A 12,409-nucleotide genomic window follows, 5' to 3' on the forward strand; every position below is an offset into this window, starting at 1 on the left:
ACCTGAGGCCTATTGAAGGGTCCCACTCCATTCCTTGAGGAAACTGTGCTGTGCATCAGTAGCATCACCTGTAGCAGCTCACCACAGTTTCAAATTTCAAGGGTTTCCTATAGGCTCCTGACCCAGAAATACACTGAGTTTGGGAACTAAACATAGCTCATAGAGGAACAGAGTTGCCTAATAGACAACAATCCTACCAAATGATTTATCACCTAAAAAGATGTGTGACTGCATTCTCCAAAGGAGGAATGTTCCAGAAGTGGGGAAGGCGAGTTAGTTACCCTCAACTATCAGACTCTAGACAAGTTCACACAAGCACAGAAACCTTTTGATTTTTGTGTCACCTGCTTTGATTTAAAACAAAATAAAAAAATAAAAAAATTCCTTCCAGTAGCACCTTAGAGATCAACTAAGTTTGTTCTTGGTATGAGCTTTCGTGTGCATGCACACTTCTTCAGATACTGGCCATGCGCAGTGCATCCGAGTCGGCGCTGCTGCTCCTGCGGCAACCGAGCGAGCCGCCCCGTCCGTAAAGCAGCACGGACGGGGCAGCCCCATGACCCACCACCTGCTCGGCGGGTCGCTGCAGTGCTGGGCCGGATGGACTGCTCATGTGTGGCATTTGTGCTCATGCGCAGCCCGCCCGACGTGCATTGTGACGTTGCGATGTACGCGTCATGATGCCCCACCCCTTGGGGGGGTGACTCCGCGCGCCGCCCCTGCTACCACTGTTGGGCCTGTGGGCATATTTTGAGAAAGTTCTGTGGGTGCCAGTCACTAACTGTTGTGGGAATGCGGCATAACACAACATGGCTGTTGTGGGGCAAGATGACTGCTGTGGTGACAGGGATACTAGCTTCCATTGTGCCAGCGTCCAGCTCAACTCCAGGCCCTGTTATCTATATGAAGCTAAATTATCCTAGTATGTGCATGAAACAAATTAGCTTTTGTAAGCTGCCTAGGGAGGCCCTGAAGGGTGGCATATAAGAATAAAAAACAAAACAAAAAACACAAATATATAAGTGCATATTAAAGAAATAACTGAAAGTACACACTTAAAGATTAAAAAATAAATCATACCCAGGCTGCAGGAGAGGCATCCATCTACACAAGGAATGCAGTCTTCCGAGTCAAGTTCCTCTGCTTCACCTGCACATTGGACAGTCCAAGAAACAGTCAACATACACGGATGTCACTTCATGGGAGTCCAAACACCATTTCTCTGAGACTAACAGAAACTTGTAACTTTGGTCTGTCAGCAGCACTCCCCCCCCCCAATATTCCATTGTCTGCTAATTGCTGTGTATTGATTCAAGGGTTATCATATCTGTATTATTAGTGTCTGTATTGACATTAGGGAAAAGTAGCTGCCTTCCTGTTCCAGAAGGAACAGCTACTATTGGTTCATTCAAGTTGCTGTATTTGGATCCTCAGTCTTATTGGTTCCCACCAAAAGGCAGCTTTGTGGTTGCTTGAGATTGTTCCCTCCAAAATGTATCCCTTCTAGCCAGTCTTTCTGTTCCTAGAAATGTAGCATCCCTCTCCTCAGTTCCCCAGTCTTGTTTGTCTGAATAAAGAGTGTTACGTGAAGAAGCTGTCTCCTGCCTGCTATGTCAGAGCTGAAATCACTTGCTGAATCACGATCCCCACATTACAACACTAATATCAATATTAAGGAGATGGCAGGTGACCATCAGGCACAAAGGTCTCAATAAATGTATGCCTGGGGTCTGTGCATCATTAAATATACCTATTTATCAGAATAAATTGCCTGGAAATGTTTTCATGTCCACTTTTTAAACTTAGGGGCATTTGGTGGCCAATAACGGCGTAAACATTGATAACCACTGGCCTACCTCACAGGGTGGCACACTTCTCTTTATCTGTTAAACGACATGTGTGAGAGTTCTCCACATGGAGGAGCTCCATAGGCAGAAGAGACATCCCCTCCGTCACAATGGTTTGAGTGTGAAGACTGAAGCCTTTTGTGTTAGAGCTCTTCCAGGGTGCGTGTGCAGAGGGGAGTTGTGTAAGATCCGGGTTGGGGCCCTGCTTGCCCTTCTGCTCATGCTGCTGCTTGCTTTGTTCTAGCACTGCTTCTGATTAGCTCCAACAAACCTTACAGGACCTGGGATACCACTGGGAAATAATTTTGCATCAACCTCTTTCACTATAATCTAGGGCTGGGTCACTGTGGGCCGGATGCGGCCCAATCGCCTTGTCAATCCGGCCCGCAGACGGTCCGGGAATCAGCATGTTTTTACATGGGTAGAATGTGTCCTTTTATTTAAAGTGCATCTCTGGATTATTTGTGGAGCATAGGAATTTGTTCATTCCCCCCCCCCCCAAATATAGTTTGGCCCCCCACAAGGTCTGAGGGACAGTGGACCAGCCCACGGCTGAAAAAGGTTGCTGACCCCTGCTCTGGAGCCTCACACCCAATAAATTGTTTTACCTCCATTCATGGGCATAGCTAGGCTTTTTGTTAGGTGGGCAGAACCTCAGTTAAGTATTTATATTGATTTATATTGGTTTAGGGGAGGCAGCTGCCGCCCTCCCTCCCCTTGGCCTTGCGCACACCTCCTATGCTAGAGTCCTAATGGTGAAGCTTGTTTAGTTTTACTGTGAAAACAAAGCTTTTGCATGTTAACAGTGCACTGTTGCAACTACCCCACTAACTTTTTATTTTATGGTTACAGGTGGGTAGCCGTGTTGGTCTGCCATAGTCAAAACAAAATCAAAAATTCTTTCTAGTAGCACCTTAGAGACCAACTGAGTTTGTTCCTGGTATGAGCTTACGTGTGCATGCATGCACACGTAAGCTCATACCAGGAACAAACTCAGTTGGTCTCTAAGGTGCTACTAGAAAGAATTTTTGATTTTGTTTTTATTTTATTTCATTGTTGTGCCAGATGCAGTACAGAGCACAGATGTGTCAAGCTGTCTGGACAGAGGGCATATTATTAGACAGGCAAGTTTCTAATCCCAGAACAAAATGGTTTTCATAACCAAAATGCTTATGTTCATTTCAAGTTCATCAAAGCTGAAATAGAAACAAAACTCTGCTCATGTCCTTCAGTATATGATGGCATACAAGAGTATTTAGAGTAAATTTGATTATCATTTTGCATGAACCAAAATGATTTTCTTAGTATTTTCAGCAGCAAGCAACAGTAGCCGACGTTGTTGCTGTTTATGGAAATGAGCAAGGCACTAATGTAATGGTTTTGCTCTTCACCAGAGGTCAGATTGTTTTAAAAATATATGGTGGATGTGAAGTGCAAATGGAGGCAAGCTCCAGGCTTTGGGGAGATGACTTCCAGTCAGAGGTCTTGTACAAGCGTGGCAATGTTGAACATAAATGCGTAAAGCTTATAAACATTGATGAGTTTGTTGTTGTGGGTCAATTTAACTGCAACCCCAGTGAACAATTTACATGTCTATCCAGAAGTCAGTCTGTGGGCTGCAGTGGAGCTAACTCTGAGGGCAGCCTTAGAAGGGTCACCCAACAATGTCAACTATTTCCCTCCCTGAAGAGAGGGTTGAGATTTTGTGTGTTTAATGTATTGACCTCTTTCGTTTTTTGTCTATTGATTTTAAATAAATATATCCACAGAGACCAGAGGGCTGAAATGCTTTCAGAAAATCTGTGTATTTGAAAAACTGGAGATTGGATTAAGAAATTCACTCTGCATCATTGCATCTTCATCAGAGCAAAACAGTCATTTTTGTAAATTGTTGTTAAAGCATCCCAAAGAGGCCAGCTTGTGCTACTGTAAAGGTAAAGGTAAAGGTAGCCCTGACCGTCAGGCTCAGTCACGTACAACTCTGGGGTTGTGGCGGAGTACAGCTTCCAGGTCATGTGGCCAGCATGACTAAGCCGCTTCTGGCAAACCAGAGCAGCGCATGGAAATGCCATTTATCTTTCCGCCGGAGCAGTACCTATTTATCTACTTGCACTTGACGTGCTTTCAAACTGCTAGGGTGGCAGGAGCTGGGACTGAGCAACGGGAGCTGGTATGAGATTTAAATGTTTGCTAATCTCTTCAGATCAGAGAGTTCCAAACTCAAGGATTTCTCATCCTTCTTGGTGCTGTTAATGTTTTTAATACTGTTTGTTTTGGTTTTGGTTTCCTCCACAGGGTATGTTACTCTACTGGTGATCAGCTCCCTCTTTCTTCCCTGTACTGTATTCTTTTCAGTGCTTGTTAAAAACATTTTTGTTTAGACAAGCCTATTCAGATGTTTAGAAAGTTGATGTGAGTCTTAATTTGTTCTAGTCTGCTGCTATTTTAACTTTTTAAATGTCTTAAATTGTTATTTTTTCTTAGTGATAATTTTATTGTTTTATCTTTTTTGTAATCTGCTTTGAAGGTTTTTTTTAAAAAACAAAACAAAACACACCAATCAAGCAGTGTGTAAATCTTATAAAAAATTAAACTGTAATTAATATTACTGGTGTGTGTGGAGGTGGGAGGAAATTGGCAGCCAGCTGTTTAGTTGGCGCCAGTGTGCCTTGATGTGGAACGGTCTCCCTTCGGAGGTGGTGGACTCTCCTTCCTTGGAGGTTTTGAAGCAGAGGTTGGATGTCCATCTGTCATGGATGCTTTAGCTGAGATTCCTGCATTGAAGGGGGTTGGACTAGATGACCCCGAAGGTCCCTTCCAGCTCTACAATTATGGAATCAAGGAGAACATACTGAGTGTTTGGCCTTAAGTGTGCTAAAGTGCTGTTGTCAGAAGTTTTACCTTTTCTACATTTGTGCTTCTGGCAGCTATTACCAGCCAGGTAGTATCCATCAAAGCATCTTTCGCACATGGTTTGATCAGGGCAAACTTCACAGTGCTCAAAGCAGGGCAGGCAGGTGTTCTCTTCCTCTGAAGAATAGTGGCCCAGGGGGCAACTTTCTCTGCAATCTCCCAGGTACAGGAAGCGTGCGTTGCCTTTCTTATCTGTAAGGGAGAAAGCAAGACAAAGCAGAACAAAAAACACTAGGAGAATTGTTCATCAAAAACAAACAAATCCACCCCAAACCTTCCTGTTTGTATTAAAAGATCATTTTGATCTGGGGAACTGATTAGTGGGAGCATTTGTGGCTGAGCCACCAGAACAGTTACGTAATTGAGATTTGTAGTTGCTGCTGCCCCTTCTATTACATTTACCTGTCTGCTTAGAAACGGAAAGGTTTCCCATTAAAAATAACTGAACCTTTTTCTTTCAGAAACTCATTCTGAAGCCCATTATTTTCTCTGAAAGCCTGAAGTGCTTAATTAAATTAATGCAGAGAAATCTTCAGGAAAAGCAATGACTGGAAAAGAAAGGTTCCCTGAAGGTGCTCACGCAGTAAGCCCCATTGATTCTCAGACGTATTCTGGGGGGGCATTCATACTGCCATGTAAAGCATTGCTGGTTTCCCATGTGCTGTCTGGCTTGTTCAAACCTCTTGTCAAACTAGCTGGATTTATGACAATGAGAACTGGACTGTTAATTTTGTTGAAAATAAATACTTCTATGTATCAACAAATGTTTAGAATTGCATCTACCTCTGCACGCTTGTCCTCTAGATAAAATCACACACAGTGGTGGGAGGATGTTTCACTGTTTTCATTGTGAACCTTTTAACCTAAAGACGCAGACTTAATGCAACTTGATTGAGTGTTTTCCAAGTCAATCCAAAAGGCAACCTGAGTTCAATCACCTTGTTTTTCCCCTAGCTGAGAATACAGTCTTAAGAGCTGCTGTCCTTGAGATCATGACGACTAAATGGGTTGTCTGCCACATCACACACACACACACACACACACACACACACACACACACAAACACAGTGTTCTGTGGAGCGGAAATGCATGTTGAAAAAGACAAAAGAGGGCACAGGCTGGCATAAAATTCACATTTGCAAATAGAATATCCCTATTTTCTAGGGAATGTTGGAGAGTATATTAAATTTATATACAGAGATGCAAATGTATTTGATTTAAATAGACATGCAATGCACCAGAGTGGGGAGTAGCCTGTGACTATGTCTGCTGACAAGAACCTCTAAGTGGAAAGTTCCAAGGCCCCTGCTGTCCCTTCTTAAAATAGTTATTTATCTTTAATGAGCCTTGGACCAGGCAGCCCTTGAAACAGAGGATACCTTCAGACAAAGGACTGGCATCTGTAAAGTGCGGCTCATGGCCATTCTATCCCTCTGTCTAGGCTGCCACTGCTCAACAGGAGGGAAACAGCAGCTCCTGGCAGCAAAAATCCTTCACTTCCACGTTTGATACTGTCAGGACACTGGAAGACTGGGAATCCATTAGCTAATAAATGGGTATATTTGATGGGTTTCCAGTATAAATATCTGGAATTAGTTTTGGTCTGGGATTGGAATGGAGTGGGCCCAAGAAAATCCCAGTTGTGCAAAAGTATAAAGGTAAAGGGACCCCTGACCATTAGGTCCGGTCGTGGATGACTCTGGGGTTGCGGCCCTCATCTCGTTTTACTGGCCAAGGGAGCCGGTGTACAGCTTCCAGGTCATGTGGCGAACCAGAGCAGTGCACGGAAACGGTGTTTACTTTCCCGCCAGAGTGGTACCTATTTATCTACTTGTATTTTGGCGTGCTTTCGAACTAATAATAATAATAATAATAATAATTTATTTATACCCCGCCCATCTGGCTGGGTCTCCCCCGCCACTCTGGGCGGCCTCCAACAAATATTAAAATACAATACAAAGTCACAAATTAAAAACTTCCCTAAACAGGGCTGGTTCAGGTTGGCAGGAGCAGGGACCGAGCAACGGGAGCTCACCCCGTTGCAGGTATTTGAACCTTCTGATCAGCAAGCCCTAGGCTCTGTGATTTAACCCACAATGCCACCCGCATCCCAGTACAAAAGTATACTGGCATACAAAATATATAAAATAAATACTGCTTTTTAAAATAATGAAGTCATATAAGCAACTGTACTATCCACTTTGGATTTTGAACTAAAATCAAGGCAAGGGAGTGAAGTGGCGAAAGAGCACATCCTTACCTTTTCCACAAGCAGAGCATTGGTTGGGTTCGCCTCCACTGCATTCCATGCAGGTCTGATGGCACGAATGACACTGACTTTCAAATTCATATTTCCCTTTAGGGCACTGAAGAACACAGCGCCCATCATTCAAAGAACTGTTACAAAAGAAAAGGGGGAAGTTTAACACTAGAATCAAAGAATAGAAGAATACCTTCCTTTTAAAAAACAAGCTCAAACAGATTCTGAGAACTGCTTCCATGTTCGGTTATATTCCTTATATTCTTTGCACTTTGTTCTCCTATCAGCGTGAAACGTATTTATGACATGTGGCAAGATAAAGAGTAAGGTCAACTAAGCTGTGAACTTCGACTTTATTTTGCCACCTGGAGCCAGATTTTCACAGATCATCCTCATTGATCTCATGTTCCTCCGTCTCCACATCTTCGTCACTGAAGTATTCCAAGATCCTACTAATTTTTAAAAAACGAATCAATCACTTTTCTTGTTCACACACACACCCTCTGCTTTAGCTCATCTATTGTAATTTTTACTCAGTTTGGTTTGTGACAAGACTTCCAGTAATCCTAGTGTTTATTTGTTATTTTAAATAGTTGAGACGGCTAGAGCGCCGGTGGCAGAAAACCCATTCTGAATCCGACCGAACACAGGTTAGAGCTCAACGTCGAGCCTACCAAGTGGCGATAGCGACGGCGAAGAAGACTTTCTTCACCGCCTCTATTGCATCTGTGGAAAATAGCAGCAGGAGACTCTTTCAGGTGGTTCGGAATCTATCGGAGCCACCTTCGTCATCGGGGCCTGGTAGGGACCCCAAGATCTCCTGCAATGCGTTTGCAAAGTTTTTTGCAGATAAAATCGCTCAGATTCGGAAAGAGATAGACTCCACCGTGGGAGCAGGGCCAGGGCGGGAGAGTGCCAGAGTCCTGTCTAGTCCAGTTGCGTGGGATCAATTTCAGTCTGTTACCTCCGAGGATGTGGACAGGCTGCTTGGACGAGTGAAACCAACCACCTGTCTCCTTGATCCTTGCCCATCCTGGCTTATAAAAGCTAGCTGGGAGGGGCTGGGCGATGGGCTGCGCGGGGTGGTGAATGCTTCCCTCTGTGAGGGAGCCTTCCCAGCCCCGCTGAAAGAGGCGGTCATTAAACCGCTTCTTAAAAAAACATCTTTAGACCCGGCCAATATGGCCAACTATCGCCCAGTCTCAAATCTACCATTCTTGGGCAAGGTGATTGAGAGGGTGGTTGCTGAACAACTCCAGGCACGCCTGGAAGAAGCGGACCATTTGGATCCCTTCCAATCGGGATTCAGGCCTCACCATGGGACTGAAACCGCCTTGGTCGCGCTGGTCGATGATCTCCGGCGGGCTAGGGACAAAGGTGAGAGCTGTTTCCTAGTTCTGCTGGATCTCTCAGCGGCCTTTGACACCATCGACCATAACATCCTTCTAGACCGGCTAGAGGGGTTGGGAGCTGGAGGCACTGTTATACAGTGGTTCCGCTCCTTCCTCCTGGGCCGTGTTCAGAAAGTGGTGGTGGGGGATGAGTGTTCAGACCCCTGGGCTCTCACTTGTGGGGTGCCTCAGGGTTCTGTCCTCTCCCCCATGCTTTTTAATATCTATATGAAGCCGCTGGGAGAGATCATCAGGGGGTTTGGGCTGGGTGTTCATCAGTATGCGGATGATACCCAGCTCTACCTCTCTTTCAAATCAGAACCAGTGAAGGCCGTGAAGGTCCTGTGTGAGTGCCTGGAGGCGGTTGGAGGATGGATGGCGGCTAACAGATTGAGGTTGAATCCTGACAAGACAGAAGTACTGTTCTTGGGGGACAGGAGGAGGGCAGGTGTGGAGGATTCCCTGGTCCTGAATGGGGTAACTGTGCCCCTGAAGGACCAGGTGCGCAGCCTGGGAGTCATTTTGGACTCACAGCTGTCCATGGAAGCGCAGGTTAATTCTGTATCCAGGGCAGCTGTCTACCAGCTCCACCTGGTACGCAGGCTGAGACCCTACCTGCCCGCGGACTGTCTCACCAAAGTGGTGCATGCTCTGGTTATCTCCCGCTTGGACTACTGCAATGCGCTCTATGTGGGGCTGCCTTTGAAGGTGACCCGGAAACTGCAATTAATCCAAAATGCGGCAGCTAGACTGGTGACTGGGAGTGGCCGCCGAGACCACATAACACCGGTCCTGAGAGATCTGCATTGGCTCCCAGTACGTTTCCGAGCACAATTCAAAGTGTTGGTGCTGACCTTTAAAGCCCTAAACGGCCTCGGTCCTGTATACCTGAAGGAGCGTCTCCACCCCCATCATTCAGCCCGGACACTGAGATCCAGCGCCGAGGGCCTTCTGTCTGTTCCCTCACTGCGAGAAGCAAAACTACAGGGAACCAGGCAGAGGGCCTTCTCGGTAGTGGCGCCCGCCCTGTGGAACGCCCTCCCATCACAGGTCAGGGAAATAAACAACTACCTGACATTCAGAAAAAACCTGAAGGCAGCCCTTTTTAGGGAAGTTTTTAATGTTTGATATTGTTGTATTTGGTTTCTGTTGGAAGCCGCCCAGAGTGGCTGGGGAAATCCAGCCAGATGGGCGGGGTACAAATAATAAATATTATTATTATTATTATTAGTTAACAGTTGATGCTTTTAATGAAGGATTTGTTTGTTTTGGCAGATGAATAGTTTAAGTTGCTAGAAGGAATGCAAATGACCAGGTCCTTCAAATGTGGGCCTCATTTCAATCTCTTTGTTTTTAATTACTGTATTTCGCTCAACATTGATATGGGAAAGTTGTATTCTGGATGAGATGATACAGTTTCACCAGTGCATGAGAGATAGAGCTGTTGAAGTCTTCCTGCACCCTGATCTTGTGTGTTACCTAAAGGCAATGAGGAGAATGTTGTTGTTGTACCACAACTTTTATTCAGGGGGACTTACTACATCCCAAAGCTGTAGTATCTCCAGGGCCTTAGAGTACTGGCCTTTGGCAGCTCTTTCCTAGCTCCTTACACTGTTTGTATTTGTTTTATATGGTGTTTATTTCTGGATATTATTCCTAAACATTTACTGCTCTGCTTAGGTCCTTGTTGAAACCCAATTCTGATTCTGAACATGGATTCAGTTTTCAGATTCCTGATTGTGTTAGGATATTTGCTGGAAACAGATGGCATAGAATACACCTGTTCTTAGGGTGATGTTTTTAAGTTTTATTACGGGAAAGTCAGTAGCTTATTAAAGAGTTATTGATTTTTCACAAATGTTCATTGCAATGTCTGTAAAATGATACTGAGGAAAAGTTCCCCTTTATGTGAAATAGCGGGCTAAAGTGCCTGCTTGTTGTTTGTGTGCTTCTGAAGAGAAAACCATTTCAATTAGCAAACATGAGTTTTTACTTGTGAGAACCTTGATTCATAAGGAGATACCTTAGCCTGCAGTTGCTGTTAATTCTGAGTAGGGTCACACCAGTGCTTTTTTTCTAGAAGAATCAGTGCTGGTAACTCACCATGAAGTTGTTACAAAAATGGCACTTTTTAACAACAACAAATGAGGTGCTGGTACTGTGTATCCTTGAGCACCCCCTTTTAAAATAAGCACTGGCCATACCCACATCACCCATCTCTCTTATACAACTTTGCTTTCCTCAAAGAACCCTGGGAACTGTAGTTCGTCGAGAGTGCCAAGAGTTGTTAGGAGATCCCACTTCCCCCCACAGAGCTTCAATTCCCAGTACCCAAAGTGAACTACTAGTTTTCTTTGAGAGAAGCCATGACTATTAAAGTGGTATAAGAGTGCTTTCAATGGGTGGTGTGGAAGTGACCTGAATCTATTTGCAAGGTTCCACGCTAGTTTATTATTAGTGCCTTGCTCCGAATGACTCTCAGTAGAGGGCTAGCTGCAAAAAAATAAAACAATAAAAATAGACTGCAGTGCTGACGTAGCTTTAGAAACAGATAGCATAGTCTCAACTTGTGGGTAGTTACAGACACTTATTAACCACGAGTGGGCTCAGTAGGCTGCTGAATTTGTCATCTGAATGAGATCTGGACATCAAGAAGGAAATAGTATTCCAAAGTGTTGCTGTATTATTGCCTAGATTGCCTCCATTCATTAAACATAAGATTCAGAGGAAAGTTTTGGGATGTGAGTGGTAGAGTGATGATGACCTGTTTTTGAGAAATCATGAGGCACTTCAGAATGATTTTTACCAACAAAATCTGGGGGTGTTGACCACACTGTACTGTACTGTGTGTTTGCAGCTGTTGCATTCCCATTTAATCGGTCCACATGAGGTTTTAATGCTTTCCCTTTGTAAATTTAGGTGTATTTGATTTGTGGACAATCCAAAAAATTGGGGGAAATTGGGTTCCACATCACTCCACTCACGGTCTCAGGTGATTTGTTTCCATGTTTTGAGGTGAGTGGATCAATGGTCACTTTCTGCTACTCCCTTTCATTGCCCACTATGTCATATCCTCCAACATTTCTCCAGTGAAAATGAGAATGTCCAATTCCATAATAAGATCAATTTTATTATTTGTACCCCCATCTGACTGAGTTGCCCCAGCCACTTCCAACATATATAAAAACATAATAAAGCATTAAACATTTTAAAACTTCTCTGTATAGGGCTGCCTTCAGATATCTTCTAAAGGTTGTATAGTTACTTATCTCCTTGCATCAGGAGTCGCATAGCCCCATAACCTCCAACATTTCCCTGACAAGAATAGGGGCATTCTAAGGAAAAGCGGTGTGGAGAACTAGCCCCATGCCAGGTAGGGGTTAAGTGTTCTGACAGTTAGAACCCTTAGGGGCGGGCTTAGCCTCGGTATAAAACACCCCTCCCAGAGGGCAGTAAGGCAGTTGAAGTATGGGCAGGAGGCAGTTAGAGTTGAAGTATGGGCAGGAGGAGTTAGAGTTAAGTGCGGGGAGTTGAAGTTGCAGTGTGAGTCAAGAGATAGAGCTGGGAGTTTAGAGTCTTAGGTGGATGTTAGCAGAGAGGATAAAGAGATTGTGAAACGCATTGTTATTGCTATTTAGTTTACTATTAGAGGTATTAGGCCGGTAACATTTAGAGGTATTAGGCCGGTATAGGACAACTGTTATAAGCTTATTGAACAACCTTTTATTTTATCAGCAACCACAAGCTTTGTACGCAATAAACATCTTGTTAGTTCACAATATCCTCGTCTGTGGTGAATGAAGTAAGCAGGATCCAGCTAGTAGTCTGAAGGGCTGCAGCTGGGGACTGTTTGTCGTTGGTGCAGCACTCATAGACCGTAAAACGTCCGGGGGTGGGCTGTACAGGGCGAAGGGCCCGCGACATTAAAGTGGTGGCAGCGTCGGGACGAAAGATTGTCATAAAGTGGTGGTCACATTGAGATCAAAGATCTAAAGTGT

At 44.5% G+C, this 12,409-nt stretch overlaps 1 protein-coding gene across 1 annotated transcript in view; it reads right to left on the bottom strand.

Annotated features, from left to right (window-relative positions):
• PCSK5 (proprotein convertase subtilisin/kexin type 5) overlaps positions 1-12,409 on the bottom strand; it is a 213,173-nt gene that overhangs the window by 23,142 nt on the left and 177,622 nt on the right. The window contains exons 22-24 of the mRNA XM_033164114.1: positions 7,021-7,157; positions 4,749-4,952; positions 1,081-1,149 (exon numbers count right to left, since the gene is read on the bottom strand). Of these exons, the coding sequence (XP_033020005.1) occupies positions 1,081-1,149; positions 4,749-4,952; positions 7,021-7,157 (410 nt within the window). The remainder of the gene's footprint in view (positions 1-1,080; positions 1,150-4,748; positions 4,953-7,020; positions 7,158-12,409) is intronic.

Source organism: Lacerta agilis, chromosome 11, assembly GCF_009819535.1.
Source record: "Lacerta agilis isolate rLacAgi1 chromosome 11, rLacAgi1.pri, whole genome shotgun sequence".
Lineage (NCBI taxonomy): Eukaryota > Metazoa > Chordata > Lepidosauria > Squamata > Lacertidae > Lacerta > Lacerta agilis.